The following is a 16,102-nucleotide window of genomic DNA, read 5'->3' as shown; positions in this document are numbered from 1 at the left end:
TGTACAGACCATTCTGTCTCCCACACAGGCATCTTTTGAAGCCCGCTCAGCTCCACTCACCCTCTGAAGTCTTGGAAGGAGAGACCGCTGGGCTCTTGGTCCCGGCTTTTGATGGGCTCTGCACTGGGGATGCAGGTGTGGACTTTACAGGTGAACCAGGCTTCTCTGTGGCTATGTCCTTCTCCCCTGAAAGTAACAGAAACCCACCTTAGCACACACGTCACAGAGGGAGAAGATGGGTGGGGCAAATGTGAAACCCAGTGCTTTTCTACTTAGTTACTTCTGGCTGGAGAGTTACTGGGCTCTCCTTAGCTCAGCTTTACCTCTGCCCCTTCTTGGGAGGCCAAAAGGGGGCAATCAGAGTAATGCTGTGTCTTGTCTACCACACGGCTGCCCCCATGAGAAAGTAAGGCAGCAGGAGAGTAACATGTGTGGACAAGACCTGGTGCTGCAACACAAGCACAGATGGAGGCAGAGTCCCCACCGCTGGCTCTCCAGAGGGTCACCTGGGGCTTGTTCTCAGGGGCTAGATTACCAGTTAACTCAGCTAGCTTACAACTTCCTGAGAGAGGTGCTGGTGGAGGGCCCCACCCCTGCCCCTGGGGTTTCAGGTCCTGAGTGCTCTTGAAGCAAGGAGAGGAGACAACTCCTTTGGGCAGAGTGGATAGGACGAGAGGCTGCCTTCCTAGGCAGAGAGAGATTTGAGGTAGAGCCTGAGATATAGATGACTTGGTTCAGGCTAGCCCAGAAGGGAACAAAGCATGACCCAGCACATCAAGATACCAGGAGTTTCAACACAGAGGAACTGGCTGAACTCAAGACTCTGAAGCAAAGAGAGGGGTATCAGCTGATAGACTTCTGGCTACCAGGCTGGTAGACTCACTCTAGACTTTATGTGACTGTCACACCAGTCTCATTGCAGCCAACATTGACCTGTTTACTGAGCTTCCTTGTGATCAAAGGCACAATTCTAAATACTTTACGAGCACTAACTCCTTCATAGCCAGTGAGCAGGCCAGTGAGATCATGAAGGTGCCTGCCTGTGTAACTCTGAGGCGCTAAGATCATGTTTAACTACATTCTGCTAGCAGGCATGCTATTTGGTGCTGGCAGACCCCGCAGCTCTGGCTCACACAGGTTTACCTTCCTGCTCCTGTTCTAGCTTCTTCCTTTCCACCTCCTTCTTGTACTCCTCCAGCTCCTGGTCAGTGAGTTGGCTGAAGGGGTTGGGCACCGTCTCCTCCGATTCATCTTTGGTATCTGCATCGCCCTTGGACATCAGCTGGCTCTCTGTAGACTGAAAGTCAACCAAAGTGTGTGTTGCTCTCTGACCGCTGTGCTGGGGCCCAAGCTGGAGCTTCTCTCAAGTGGCAGTCAGCTGTCTTGCTAGAGGAGTGAGTGACATGTAGCTCCTTGGAACCAAGCTTGGGGCCTTGGGGTAGGGTTGTTCATTCTCTCCATTGCTATATCCTCCCAACACTTAGACTCTGTACCTGCCCTGGTCCACCCTCTGCCCTTGAAATGAAATCAAAAGATGCTCCCAAGCAGAAGACATACCTTTATTGCATTCCCATCTACGGACACTTCCAAGCCATGGCTGTGCATACATTTGATGGCCCAAAGTCAGTCAGACACAGTCTAGCAAGCATAGCATTGGCTCAAGCAAGCGGCATGCCAGTCTCTCCCACACTGTCCCTCCCTGTCCCCCAACAGCAGTGCAAGCCTCAACACACAGCATTAAAACAACAAGATACAGGGGCTTCAGCATTCTCAGTCCAAGTAGTGAATCCTGGAGTCATGGTGACCCAGAGGCCAGACCTGCATCGAGGATCTTCATCTACTCGTTCTGCAGGCCCTGGTAGGGGCACTGACAGAACCTCTTTTCTGCGCCTCAGTTGAATCCCTGGCTCTGAATCATCTGGTCCCTCTTGCTCAATAGAGGACTGAACCACAGACCCTGCTGTCCTTTTCCAGTGTCCTCACTGAAGCCTATCTGAAGGCATCACTTACTCTCGGGGGAGGAGAGCAGAGTGAGACCTCAGAGGAGGTGAGCCCAGTGCAACCAGGGTTTCTGGTTACCGCGTATGGGCTTCACTCATTCAGAAACAACCATAGGCTTAATGCAACGGGTTTCAGAGTCAAAGGCGAGTGAGTCTAAGATAGATCCCAAGGAGGATGAGAGATTCCACTGAGAGCTCCTGCTGTGAAGGATAGAGCTACTCTTGGACAATCTTGCTCTGTGCTCATCTTTCATCCCTCTGGATCACAGGCCGTTTCTAACCTTGACCCTACGGGCATGCTCAGAGTTCACTAACTTGGCTGAGTTGTGGGAGGTCAGGAGGCAGCTGTGAGGGCGCAGCCTGCTGCTGTCTGATCTGCATCCATATCACACTGACGTGCTCTACAGCGAGTAATGGGCCTCTGCATTTCCCATTAGACACTGTCTAGGAAAGTGTCACACCCTTTGCCACAAGCTATGAACAGCCACGATGCCACACAAGGCAGAATTGCAATGCCATCTGCTACTAAGCCCTAGACAAGATGGCATCCCATCAAACACAGAAACAATGACGTCATGCTTTCTAACTCTAACTAGGTTTGTATGGCTACTCTTTACCCTTCCCACCCCATAGCACAGTGGTCCTGGCCACACACCCTCACTGTATCCTGATGTTGCTATATCCAACCCAGGGGTCAGAGACACTTGGGCCACCAGAATTCAGCAGGACACTGAGAGAGGCCCTCTTGAAGTCCCATGGTGGGAGGTGTGGGGCCAGCCAGAGGCCTTCCTATGAACAAATGGGCTGCTCCTTGTTGCTCTCTATCCAGTGCACTCAGGAGTGAGCCAACATTGTCCTCCCTGGACCTCACAGCCACCTGTGTGGTGGCCTTTCACTATGCAGCAAAAGCCCAGCACCCAAGATCATGGGGTGAGCGGGCCTGAGGACTCAGGGGTCCCCTGCCCAGCCCCAGGAGTCTGATACACTTCCCCTTCGGTTGGGGGCAGTCTCTGCTGTACCGGACTCCGGCTCTTCTCTGCGATGACACTGGCCAAGAGCTGAGACTGAGGCCCGGCTGACTTTATGTCTTGTCGGTTTTGCTCTCGAATCTATGTGGAAAGGGGAGAAAAAGGGGTCAGAGCATGGAAGGGCTCTCTGATGTCCAGTGAGGTCTGTGATGAGTCTGAATAAGGTCTTGTATGGTTAGCAGTCTATCCTCTCTGCTCCAATACAATCTGCCCTCCTGAGGGCTGCCTCCATACCTGGCCTGGAGCAACTCTGAGCTCACAAAAGGCCACTCTGTGGACATGTCTTTTAGACACACCTAATGTGTAAAGCAAGTGCCCTGCTCCTTAAGTGGGCCACAGAGGACCATAGGACTGTGTAAGTCCTGCACGAGGCACTGAGCCCAGGATGTCATCAATACAGTCTCACACCAGGGGTGTTGATGAGTTCCCCTAACCCAGGAACTTGGCTTGTACTTCTGGGATCCCAGGGTCCCTCAGAAAAGCAGGCAGGAGAGCAGGCTCACCTTGTTCCTCATGTCCAGAACTTCCTGGGGGTCAGTGTAGAGAGGCACAAATTGGTTTGGGTTTTCAATCCGTATGGGCATGCCGCTGCTGGACTTTTCCACTTCATCAGCCTTCATCCACTGACAAGGCAAGTAAGGAGTTGGGTGTGGTCCACTGGGGCCCCTCCCACTGGGAGGCCCTCCCACTGTGTGCCCCACCCACCAGCATTGAAGGTCTACAAGTCGCTCAGAGTTATCTCTTGTATCAGAGCCAAGATGAGTGTTAGATGATGCAGTCATCAAGGAAGGCCGGTGGACCACAAAACAATAACAACAACAACAACAACAACAAAACACACACACACACACACACACACAAACCAGGGCTGAAGCTTGGGCAGGCTGTGACTGGGCTCCAGTTTCTTTCAGGTAACTGGATTTGCATTTGGTGGAGGTCTATTCTGATTGACTGTGGCTACTTTTTTGTTAATGGAAAAAAAAAATCAAATAGAGTTGGTCCAGGAGAGATGGCCCAGTGGTTACAGAACCTGCCCTTCAAGCTCAAGGACCTGTGTTTGGATCCCCAGGAACCCAGATGGGTGTGGTGGCTCACCCATAACTCAGAAGGTAGACACAGGGGATCCTAAGTGAGTTTAACAATATCAGCAAGCTATGGGCTTATTCTCAAAGAATAAGATAGAAGAGCTATTGAAGATGATTCCATACATCAACCTGAGTCACATACATGGGAACCCATGTACATACATGCCAAGAAAAAAAAAAACATTTATCTATGAAAAACGGGAAAGAAAAAAAATCAAATAGAGATCGGTGTGAGTGAGAAAAAGGGAGAGAGAAAAGAGATCAACCTGTCCTTCTCCTAGGTTTGTGTCAGACCTCAGGCCCAGGGTTTGGCATGTTGCCCAGGAATGTCCCAAAGCCCCCTGTGGGTATGGGGTGAAACAGAGACCCCAATCTTTCTTGAATCTGTGCTCATGGAAGTGGCCCAATCCTGTTACCCTCTGGAGAAATCTGCTCCTTGTGCCTTAAACCTCAATACAGGGGCACTAGAAAGGGGTGTTAGGGGCCCTGGGCCTGAGCACAGCGTCCAGGAAGGTGGATGAAAACTGTGTGACTGGCCTCCCATCAGTGCAACCCTCCCCATTCAGGCCAGCCCCACCTCCCTCTTACCGTGGTCTTTGGTCGGGGACTGCCCATGTTCCTCTGCACCTCGTCAGCCACGTTCACCCGCAGGTAGGTGTTGGGAGTGTTAAGCCAGCGGGTCTTTTCCTTCTGCTGCTTCTGGGCGTGCTGGCGCAGGGCGGGGACTGGGACTCCATCCTCTTCAAACACAAAGGCAGTGACTGTGGCTGGGATCTCCACTTCACTTTTGTGTTTGGTTTTCTCTTGGACAAAGGGGTGGCGGTACGTATAGCCTGTTCTGTAGCCCTAAGAGGACAAAACAGAACCAGGTGCTGGAGAGGACAGAGGTCTACACCCAGACTTGTCAACCCCAAATATCCACCAGACAACTGAGCAGCCAGGCCTAGGTTACAGGGCTTTCAAGTTGAGATGGGCCTAGTCACTTAGGCTTGTCATCCCAATTGTTCAGGAAGCTGAGGCAGGAGCATGACAACTTCAAGGTCTGCCTGGGCTACAGAGCATGCACAAGGCTAACTGGGTAACTTAGTGAGCCTATGTCTCAAAGTGTGAACAAAAAGGCTGGGCAGTATAGCTCCTTGGTAGAATGCCTGCTTGGTACATGTGAAACTTTGAGTTTAATTCTCAGCACACAAAAGTTTAAAAAAATAATGAGGTCTGCTCAATGCTCATGATTTTGATGAATTTGTAAGTAGTATTGCTTTTGATGATGATGATGTATAATTTTGCAGTGCTGGGGCCTAGCACATCATGCAATACCAGACAGTCTATACTGAGCTAAACTTCCAGTGTCCAATATGTTTTTAAAGTAGCTAACATTAAGATACAAACAACAGATTTAAAATCATAAGTGTGTGTGTCCTTATATACATGTGCATGTGTACACATGTGTATGTGTGCTTGCAAGTCTTAAAACTGGAAAGAGGACCATGATTGGGGGAGGAAGAGGTCTTAAAGGAGCAAGACACAGAGAGTGATGTATAATGCCATGTGAAAGCAGAAGTGGGGACTGAGAAGGGATGAGGGACAACTAGAGGGACAATGGGTGGGGCCAGTAGCCAGTTGGGAGGAATGAGAACTGTGTAGAAGGCTATACATGTGTGATATTGCCACGAGGAAACCCATGCTACCTTACACATTAGTTTAAAAAAAAAAAAAAACTCAAGTTACTTATGATAGTAACTTGAGTTGTATAGAGCTGGTGGAAGTGCTGGCTCATTCACAGCACCTTTCTCCAACATTCACAGTGAAGTCTGATCGGGTTAGAGCCCTCCTTTCTTTCTTCTCTGAAATTTTAAATAGAATTGTCTGCTTCTCTCAAAGCTCTGAAACAATTCCTATGGAAGCTAGCCGCAAAGGCCTGGTGCTTCGTTTGAAAACAATGACTCAGCACACAGAGCCAGGAGTCCCCTCTCACCACCAAAAGCACATCTCATTGCAAATCCATCCCATGGAGAGCATAGGCAGACGTGAGGATGTCTCAGCACTTAGCAGAGGGAGAAAAGGCAAGTACTGGAGAAAGTGCAGCTATTGTTCAAGTGAACACAAACTCAGAGGCCTTCACTAACTAAACCATGACAGAGGTGGTTCTTGTGCATCCCCAGTGCTTTCAGATGTCTGGCTATGGGGGCTCAGCTTCCATGGAGCGGTCTGAAGGACAGCACCAAGACACTCACTAAATTGTCCAGCATCCTCATGAGGGCTTCAAATTCATGCTCTCCCAGCCGGCTCTTCTGCATGGGCCCGAAGGTGCTGCCGGCCCACTGCACAGAGCCCACCTCGTGCGGCCGGTGTTTCTCTTGCTCCAAGAGGATGAGGTTCTCAGTGCCCCCAGCACTGGACAGAGCCGACACCTGCGGAGAATCAGCACACGGGTGTGTGGAGTCCTTGAAACTGCTGTGGTGTGCACCAGAGGTCAGTGGGGTCACAGAGAACTCAGGCTCCAGAAAGGCCTAGGGAACTAGAGGAAGATATCTGAACACTTGCGGAGCATTCATTGTCATGGAGCACAGCGTCAGTAACCCCTCTGTGGGCTCGGTTCCCGGAGAACCCAGAGAGGAAGAAATAACAAGTGTTAAAACCCTGGATGAGACAGCACAGAGGACCGAATGCTCATCATCCCAGATACAACACACCAGAGAAGAAAAATGGTACCTAGGATGTAGCACCCCAGAGAACTAAATGGTACCTAGGTCATAATGCCTCAGAGAAGAAGAGGGGGCAGTGCAGGTGGCTTCAGGCAGCACACTTAACAATTAGGACAGAGGTGTGTGTACAATGTGGGCAATTTAGATTAACCTTAAAAGCATCCACACATCTAACCTCCACTCCCAATTTGCATCCCTACCATTCAGATGTCCTGAGTCAGGTTTGGGTTTTTGGGGAGAAAGAGAGAGGTAGAGCTAAGCCACGTTGACACAGCAGTGTGCTCACACCCTCACATCCGAGAAGACTGATGTCTGCACACAAGCTCACTTATCAGAGCCATACTCTGATGATCTAATCTGCAGTGCCTGATGTTTCAGGATGGGTTGAGAGTTTGGGTTGTGGTTTTGGTGGTGTTTGTTTCAACCAGAGATAAAGGAATCCATTTAGTTTACCGACAGATGCAGGCATATGAGCTTTGAGCATTCTCCTGCACCAATAGACAGCCCTAACCCTGCTTAGTGGAGGTCAGCTCATCAGACTTCCTCAGGCGAGCCCCATCACCCTGGAACAGGAGGACACCACAACACTTCCCAGTGCCTTTATACTCAGGATATATGTATGCATGTCTTTAACTGTCCCCACTGTCCCTTGATGCCCTGGAGAGACAGTGCTAGGGTGTGTGTAAATGATAGGCCTGAGTGGGTACCAGGCTGGCTGGGTGTGTTACACCACCTCCTCACCCTGTGACTTTGGGTAGCTATTTAGCATCTTTGTGTTCAGTTTCCACATCCATCAAGTAAATATGGCAATGCTCTACCTTGTGAGGAATCTCTTAAGGTGATGGTAAGGCATCTATAATGTTCTGCAGCCTCAGGTGCAGCACATGGATGCTACTGCTAATTTAACACTCTGATAATGAAAGGCAGTCTCCCTGGGACTGTTTGTTAATGGAGAAGGAAGAAGGGAGAGAGCACCCACAGCCTTGCCCAAGCTGCCTCCTTCCATCTCTTCTTCCAGCAGTTTCCATGGCGATGGGTAGCAGATGGGGAAGAACTGCCTGTGCCTCCCATCTGCCTCTCAGTGAGGAATGACCCACTTTTTTCCAGAACTCTAAACCAATAGGCAAAGAATATACTGTGCTCAGGAGAGCAGAGCAGGCGCCTAGGCTTGGACCACAGACATGGCCACAGTCACATTCCCCTGTCCACCAAGGTCACTGAGGGAGGAATCAGGGCCCTTGGCGGACATGAAGCTTCAGAGCTGGCTACCAGAGTGCAATCCTGGCGGTAGCTGCAGGCCTTGACCCTGCGCTCACTGATGCCTTAGTCTTTGCTTCTGCTCCTCCATGTCTTCTAGTCCATCCCCTCCCTCTAGAAGCCTCTCCATCCATAAAACTGATGAGGAGACACTGGCCCTTTCCTGGGTTGGTTGCCAGAGGGACGTGGGAGAGCAAAGACACATCAAACTAGCCCTGAGCAGGTGACAGCAGCCAGGAGGCTGTTATGACCAGAACGAACAGCTCTGCCCTATGGCTACAGGTCAGGGGGTTAAACTGCCCAGGGGCCACTTCTGAGGTCTGAAATGGGAGAAGACGTTTCACTGTGTAGGGGACACAGCAGTGACTCTCCATTTGTGCAGAGTGCTGAGATAGCTCTGGAGAGAAGAGCTTTTCCTGTGTGCTATTTTCTCAGGGAAGCTTCTGGAAAGGCGTGTTAGGGAACCCTTTTCAGTTCAGTATGAGGAAAGGCAGAGAGAGTCTTCCCTTGATCATGAAGGCTCAGCCAGTTCTGATGCCAGTCAGTAGCCAGATCGGTCAGAATTCTTAGTTGAGGGAGAAGGTACCACATCAGAGACATGACCTGGATCCAGGCCTCAGAGTCTAATTCTGAACACTGCTGTTTCTTGGGCGCCTCACCCACTCCATTCCACGTAACATTTATTCATCTCCAGACTTACAATCGTCTCTGCAGCACTCCACTGTAAGGGTACCACAGGGCTCTCCCACCTCCCTCATGTGGCAGGGCTGAGCTGACCACAAGTGACACTGAGGGAGGGAGCGACCCTTCCTTCAGTGCTGTTCTGCCTGGCCCGCCAGAGTGAGGCAGGAGGGCACCACGTGGGACTTACAGAGAGCTGGCTTGTCCTAGAACCGCAGCCTCTGTAGTGTCACCACCTCTCCTAGCCTGGAGAGGCCATTCCTCCCAGTCAGCTTTGACCCATGCCAACATGGAGACAATCGGCTTGTAGAGGGCACATCTCTGCCTCAAAGGTACACAGCCAGGGCTGGTCATGAATCTATCCAAGGCTGGATGAGCACACCCCTTATCCCACCAACTCGGACACCACATTGTACATGCTCTTGGCTGACCCTCACCACAGAGCTGCCTGTAAACCAGCATTCCTGGAGCTTCATGGGCTCCAAGGTCATTGACCTTCCCCAACTAACTGTCCCTTCCCAGTGAGGGGATTGAGATATGAGCTGGCTCCCTATATACCTTTAAAGGGTAGCTTGGCTGTTCGGGTTGCCATGACAACACTGACTGGCTCACTGTCGCTCCTCTTTCCATGCCTGCCCATGTACAGCCTGCTCTCATTCCATCCCATTCCTTGGCGAAACGAGAGCACCCTTTCTCTGTGTCCCCTAGTACAGCTTGGTGCAACAGCCACATCAGATGACCAGGTGTGGCTTCTATGTGCCTGGTGATGGTTTCCCCCATCCTGATCTCAGGTCCCCTAGATTTGAGTAGTGCCAATTAGATGTTGTGATGGTCTTTCCAGAGTACAGATCCCATTGTAAGCAGGAAACGGCAGGAGTGTAAGGAAAGCAGTGACAGGCAGGGTGATAAAGCAGTTTAGGAGGTCAGGACCTTACAGTTCCCAGGACCCCCATCAAAGCCAGCTCCTAAGCTCATTTCCCAGGGCACCTCACATACCTGTACCTCACACGCAGCCTGCAGATGGAAGACCTTGTAGAAAGCTTCCTCCACGGTGTCACCCAGGGCGACCATGCCATGGTTTCTTAGCACCAGAATCTGTGGAGGAGGAAAGAACCAGTCAAACCCGGCTTTGAAATCCCCCACCCCCCATCCACCAGCCAGCCAAGATGGATCCGTGGAGCAAGGTACCAGCCACCAAGTCTGAAAACCTAAGTTCACTCCCTGGAATCCATATGGTAGAAGGAGAGAGATGATTCCTGCAGATTGTCCTCTAAACTCAATATGAGCCATGGCAGCCTAAACTAACTCCCCTACCCAGGAACACAAACTAAGTGAATAAAGTAAAAAAAAAAGCTTTACTCCTAAGAGACTTTCATCTTACTAAGACCAAGTCCGTATACCAGCCTGGAGCCCCTCCACAAGCTTACTGCTCTTCCTCTAACCAACAACCCCACTGCTAACCTAAGGCTGGTTGGAGTCCAGTGCTCCCAACTGCAGAAGACAGAAAAGGCATTTTAAACCGATTAAGTGCAGCTTGAGTGACTGTTTTGGGCAATGCTTTGGTGGCTTAGAGAACTCAGAAGTCTGAAGAGGCTGTTGAGTGTTAGGTGAGCACACTCATTTGATGCTGAGTTAAGGGCTTGGATCTCAAAGGTAGCCTCTGCCAGTAAATTAGTTGACTTTGGTAACATCCAAGAGGATGCACTCTGAGAGGTGGCCCTGCAGAAACAGGCAGCCGTATTATCTTCTCTTTGGACCTCTGGGTTGTGCTCCACAGACTTGGCTCCGACATCCTCAGATTACCTCAAATCAGTTTTTCAAATGAGGACAGAGAAATTGGGAGAACTGGAAATTCTCCTGGCCAACTGGAGACAGACTCTGGACCAGACCTGGGGTTCTCAGGGGGAAAGTTTCTGATTTGGCTGGGCCAGTGAGTAAAAATCGTGAAGAGACCCGAAAGATGCTTTGATCAAGATCAAGATTCCCCAAAGGTCAAGTTCTACTTCCTTCCCTGAAAGAAATGCTCATGGTTGGTTTGACCCTCAGCAAGCTTGAAATCAGACAAAGCCAAGTGGGAACTGAGGCAAAGCTCTATGCATTCAAGCTTCCCTGCAGAGAGCTGAGGCTCAGGCTCAGAGCACCACATCCTCTCTAAGAATAGATGAAGTTCTTTCCTCCCTAATGCCAGAGACTTAGAAGGAGCTCAGAGTTCAAGAGCATAAACAGAAGCACAGGGAACATCCTCCCTTAGATTGCCACAGCCCACATAGGTGTGCTATTAGCTAACACTGCTGAGGACACCCTGGGGCTGCTAGGGCAGCAGGGCTCCTCCTCCAAAGCAGAGATGAGGAAGCAGGGGCTCATGAGAAGTGAGGCTGCCTCACAGCTCTTTTCCAGTCAGATGTGCTAGTAGAAGACAGTGCTTAGACTTAAGCCAAGCAACACTGCAGCTCTGCTCTCTTTTAACTAGTTGGTAACTAATAAGTGGAATTAGTTGATTAATACAGCACATGGATTTGGAGAGACTGTAGAGAAATAACCCATATATTAGACACAGGGAAGAAAGCAGAAGGGATAACCTTTTAGGGAGGCAATTGGGCAAAATGAAGTCAGACTTCAAAAGTGTATCCTCTAGAAGTGTCTAGGGGAGCCTCCTCAAGCCCCAAGGATTAGCTAAAAATATTTCCACCTGGTGGTATGAGTTGGGGTGGAAAGCAACCCCTGGAAGGCTCAAATACAGGGGACTGCTGAGTGATGGAGAGAACAGAGACATGCAAAACCATTTAGTGTGCATTGCTAGGCGAGAGAGAACTGATTTTCTGGTTTTATAAATATATGTGAAAAGTCTTAGAGAATGCATCAACATCTCAGAGCAATGTGGGAGAAGTGGCTTCAAAAAGCTTTCTTTCTAAAAAATAAAATAAAATAAAAATCGGAGGCTAGAGAGATGGCTCAGCTGTTAAGAGTGCTTTCTGCTCCTGTAGAGGAGCCAGGTTTGGGTCTGAGCATTTATGTCAGGTTGCTTACAAGCACCTGCAACTCCAGCTCCAGGGCATATGATGCCCCCTTCTGGCCTCCACATACGCTGCACATATACAAATCTTTTTAAAATGTCTACAAAACACGCCTTTAATCCCAGCACTCGGAAGGCAGAGGCAGGTAGATTTCTGAGTTCAAGGCCAGCCTGGTCTACAAAGTGAGTTCCAGGACAGCCAGGGCTATACAATTAAAAAAAAAAAAGTCTACAAAACAAATATTCTCCAATAAATACATGATGCCTTTGTGATGCTAATGCCTGTGTCTGTCTGTCTGTCTGTCTGTCTGTCTCTCTCTCTCTCTCTCTGTGCGCCCGTGCGTGTGTGCACGTGTGTTGAATCAGAGGTGAACACTGGGCATCTTTCTCAATTGTTCACTACCCGATTTTTGAAGCTTTTCAAAATTTTTTTAATCCTTTGAGTTGTCTCCCCCAGTTCTGTGACAGCGTCTGACAGTACCACTCCACAGCAACACCCCCGCCCCCAGAAACAAACCTTGCAGGTGGGTCCAAGGCACTTCTGCAAGTTGATTCGGTCAGCTTCCTGCTCCATTTCCCCATTGAAGTCATAGTAGGCCATGTCCCCCACCAGCAGGGCATTATGGGAGACCGGCAGGAGGCCGCACTTCATAGCTGACACCTACAGGAAAACAATAGTTGCCTAGCAACTACAGCCCAGAACCAGGGTGCCCTGGTCCTCTCTCCTCAGAGCACAGCAGGCCAGCCCTGCTCTGGGGCCAGGGAGTGTGGGATGGTCATGGGGAGGAAGAAGCCTGTACCACGCAGGCCTTTCTCCCTGAGGACTCTAAGGGCTTCTCATTCTCTTGCACATCACTCCAAGGCTGTAAGGACAGCTGAGCAGAGCACACCAAGGAGGGTACTGGCCCGGTCCCAGCTTTGTTCTGTGAGGGGGTAGGATTGGCAGAAATGTTTTCCCCGAGTATAGCCCTGGCACAGGGTAGGTGTAAGGACCCAGGCTAAAACTCTTGACATAAGCTAGTGTTGTTTTAGAAGAGGGAACATCAATTAAAAAAATACTCCCACCAGGTTGGCCCTTGGGCAAGCCTGTGGGCCGTTTGCTTTTTTGATGATTGATGTAAGAGGCCCAGCTCACTGTGGGTAGTGCCACTCTGATGTTGGTGGCCCTGGATGCTATAAAGAAAATAGGCTGAGCAAGCTATAGGGACTAAGTCAGTAAGCAAAGTACCTCCACGGCCTCTGTATCAGTTTCTGCCTCCAGGTTCCTACCCTGGGTTCTTGCCCTGACTCCTCTGAATGATGGAGATTGCAGGTTGTAAGATTAAAACAAGCTCTTGGCTTCCTATTGATTCTGGCCATGGTGTGTTACCAAAGCACCAGGAAAGTAAACCAACGCAGAGCCCTACCTCATTTATCATTGAAAAACAAATAGCATGGTGAGGTGCGGAAGGGCCTTCCTGATCTTGCCTCACTGCCCCAAATAAGCCCGAGATTTCAGAGACCCTCAACACAAACACCCTATTGTGTCTTGGTCCCAGTTCAGGGATGTCTATACCCCATGACCCGTGTGTTTCCCTCAGAAATCAACAGGCTACTGCTATGTGCTCCAACCCTACAGGTCTGGTGCCAGCCAAGGCAATGCCCAGTGTCTACTGTTTCTCCAAGTGACACTGCAGCGTCCTCCACACACATGGAAAGCTGGCCTCAGGTGCTACCTGTGCCCTGTTCTCTCCCCGTTTTACTGAACCCTTCCCCAGATCTCAGCTGTCTGGAACTACAGGAAAGTCTGCAGGCTCACTTCCCCACCAGCTTACTTGCTTCTCCTCTAAAGGGCTGGGTCGTGCGGGGACAGGGCAGCCTGAAGCCCAACCACAGTGACGTGGGTGGACACTTGGAAGGTGCAGTTGCCTGGCTGAGTTCTCAGCTGTAGCCACAGCAGAGGGGAGTCTGTGAAATACACATCCCCACACTTCACACCAAGACCTTGGTATATGGAAAGAGGGTTGGAATAGAAAGTCCTAAGCTGAGAATTCACTCTCTTGGCCTGAGTTCCAGATCTTTACAAAAATTTTTTATCATTATTTTTATTTTTTATTTTATGTGTATGGGTGTTTGCCTTCATGTTTGTCTTAGCATCACATGCATGCAGTACCTGCAAAGGCCAGAACAGAGGGTGTCAAATTTCCTGGGACTAGGGTTACAGACAGCTGTGAGCAGCCATATGGCTGCTGAGAATGGAAGCAAAGTCCTCTGGAAGAGCAGCTCTTAACTACTGAACCATCTCTCTGCCCCCTTTCCAGAATTTTTAGATGATGACATGGCTATACTCCAGATGATATCTGCTCAGGGAGAAACTTAGGCACTCCGGGCTGGCTGCCACAGGAAGCCAGGCACTACTCACCGCTGCGGTGGCAGGCGTGTGCAGGTGGATGGCACACCGCACGTCGGGCCTGGCGGCATAGATGGCTGAGTGCAGACTGAAGCCCGTGGTGTCCACCGGGAAGCAACTGCTGCCCTTCTCCACCACCTCTCCCAGAATGTTCACTTTAATCTAGGCAGTAAAGAAGAGACCAGACTCAGGGCTCCTGCCCTCTTCCACACATGGGCCCAGTGCATTCCCTGGCCCACATCCACCATTCCAGACAACAGGAGCAATGGCTGGCCTTGGTGCTGGGGTACAGCAACAGGGAGTCCTGCCTGTGGTGAGTCCTAAGGAGTGGCAGGTGGATTCTGCAGGGAAAGTGGTGGGGCTGTTTCTCAGACTTTATTATGCATTGTTTCAGACACTGTCAAAATAGTTTCTAAACATAGAAAAAATAATACTTCTAGCAATTTCCCAAATGATGTCCAGGCTGTGGCCCACATATCCACTCCCAGTAACGAGCTAGAAGAGAATCAGTGCTAGAGTCCTCTAGAAGCAGCTAAGAAGAATCTTGAATGCCTGCAGAAACCTTCCCAGAGGAAGTCATGTCTAAGCTGAGCCACCTCATTTGTGAAACATCTTAATATACAAAGGTAAAGAGAATGACATACTGAACACCTTTCACCTGTCACAGAAAAGGGACCAATGGAAAGATGTCCCTTTCTTAGCTTTTTTTCTACTTCAAGAGACAAGCAAATGCCACACACAACATGTGCATGAAGGAACAGCAAGGGAGAATGGAGGGGGAGGAGAAAGGAGATAGGGAAGGGGTAGACCAGAGTGGGAGGGGGAAAGAGGAGAGTGAGAGAGAGTGAGAGATCAAATGAGCAAACAAGAGAAAGAGATAGACACACATACAGTGAGTGCTGGTGGGAGAAAGAGCACATACATGTATGCATGTGTATATGTGCACACACATATGCACACATGCATGTGCAAACACATGCAGATGCACTCAGACACACACACACACACACACCACATAGAGGGTGTTGGGCCCCATTCTGGCTCTGGTTTGGGCCTTGAGGACAAACCCAAGCCTGGCTTAAGTTTTAAGACCTGTCTCAGTCACTTCCATATCGGGTGACTCAGCAAGACCTGTTTGGCCCTGCCTCTGCCTAGCCGTTGCCGGTGTAGAGCTTTGCCATTGGCCCTGTCAGTCACTCCATACCCTCTGTCACCCTTCCCCACCTCCTACATCATCTTACCCTCCCCCCCCAAAAATCCCCCTTCCTATGTTCAAAACTTATATAATCGAGAGGCTGACGCCATAAAGTTGAGTTCCTGCTTTGACAGACAGCCCAGGTGTGTTTCTTTTGGGCCATCAACACTCGCCATCCTGCTCAGCCCCAGAGAGACCCCCACAGGACTGGGACCTCTCTTCTCTCACCTAGACCTGCCAGCAAGGAGCTGGCAAGAGGGAGGGGAAGGGAGGGGAGGGAGGGAGGGAGAGAATGAATGAATATGTTGCTATTGGTTTTAGTGTTCCTACTTAACAAATGGATTCACAAAGCACCAACATCACACACAGAAGGGCTTTTGCTGACTGGTACAAGACAGTGACCTTCTGCATAGAAATGGTAAGATATTTCATCCTCAAGGTGTCCCCACCAACCCTCGCAGCACATTGCAAGGTCCACCTCACAGAGACCCAAATCACCCAACAGAAACCTAGATTCTGAGGCAAGGTTTTCTTAACCTAGTGGTTCTCACCCTTCCTGATGCTGTGACCCTTTAGTACAATTCTTCATGCTGTGGTGACCCCCCGACCATACAATTATTTTGTTGCTACTTCAAAATTATAATTTTGCAGCTGTTATGAATTGCAATGTATATATCTGATACGGGGTCACGACTCAGGCTGAGAGCTGATATCCTGACACTTTGGCGAGCATGCACTCTGGTTCTCAG

At 50.0% G+C, this 16,102-nt stretch overlaps 1 protein-coding gene across 6 annotated transcripts in view; it reads right to left on the bottom strand.

Moving 5' to 3' along the window:
• Nucleotides 1-16,102, bottom strand: part of Add2 (adducin 2 (beta)) — a 95,729-nt gene that overhangs the window by 13,404 nt on the left and 66,223 nt on the right. For 4 of the 6 annotated variants that reach the window (NM_001271857.1, NM_001271858.1, NM_013458.5 and 1 more), the window contains exons 7-15: nt 14,171-14,320; nt 12,287-12,430; nt 9,753-9,851; nt 6,348-6,524; nt 4,702-4,959; nt 3,532-3,651; nt 3,020-3,109; nt 1,144-1,297; nt 61-186 (exon numbers count right to left, since the gene is read on the bottom strand). In NM_001271857.1, coding sequence (NP_001258786.1) covers nt 61-186; nt 1,144-1,297; nt 3,020-3,109; nt 3,532-3,651; nt 4,702-4,959; nt 6,348-6,524; nt 9,753-9,851; nt 12,287-12,430; nt 14,171-14,320 — 1,318 coding nt within the window. Of the gene's footprint in view, nt 1-60; nt 187-1,143; nt 1,298-1,538; nt 3,110-3,531; nt 3,652-4,701; nt 4,960-6,347; nt 6,525-9,752; nt 9,852-12,286; nt 12,431-14,170; nt 14,321-16,102 lie in introns of those variants that run through there. The other 2 variants (NM_001271860.1, NM_001271861.1) reach the window with 1 other exon arrangement.

The sequence above is a fragment of the Mus musculus genome, chromosome 6 (genome assembly GCF_000001635.26).
Source record: "Mus musculus strain C57BL/6J chromosome 6, GRCm38.p6 C57BL/6J".
Taxonomy (NCBI): domain Eukaryota; kingdom Metazoa; phylum Chordata; class Mammalia; order Rodentia; family Muridae; genus Mus; species Mus musculus.
The sequence above is the reverse complement of the archived record's forward strand: the minus strand, read 5'-3'. Positions and strand labels throughout refer to the sequence as shown.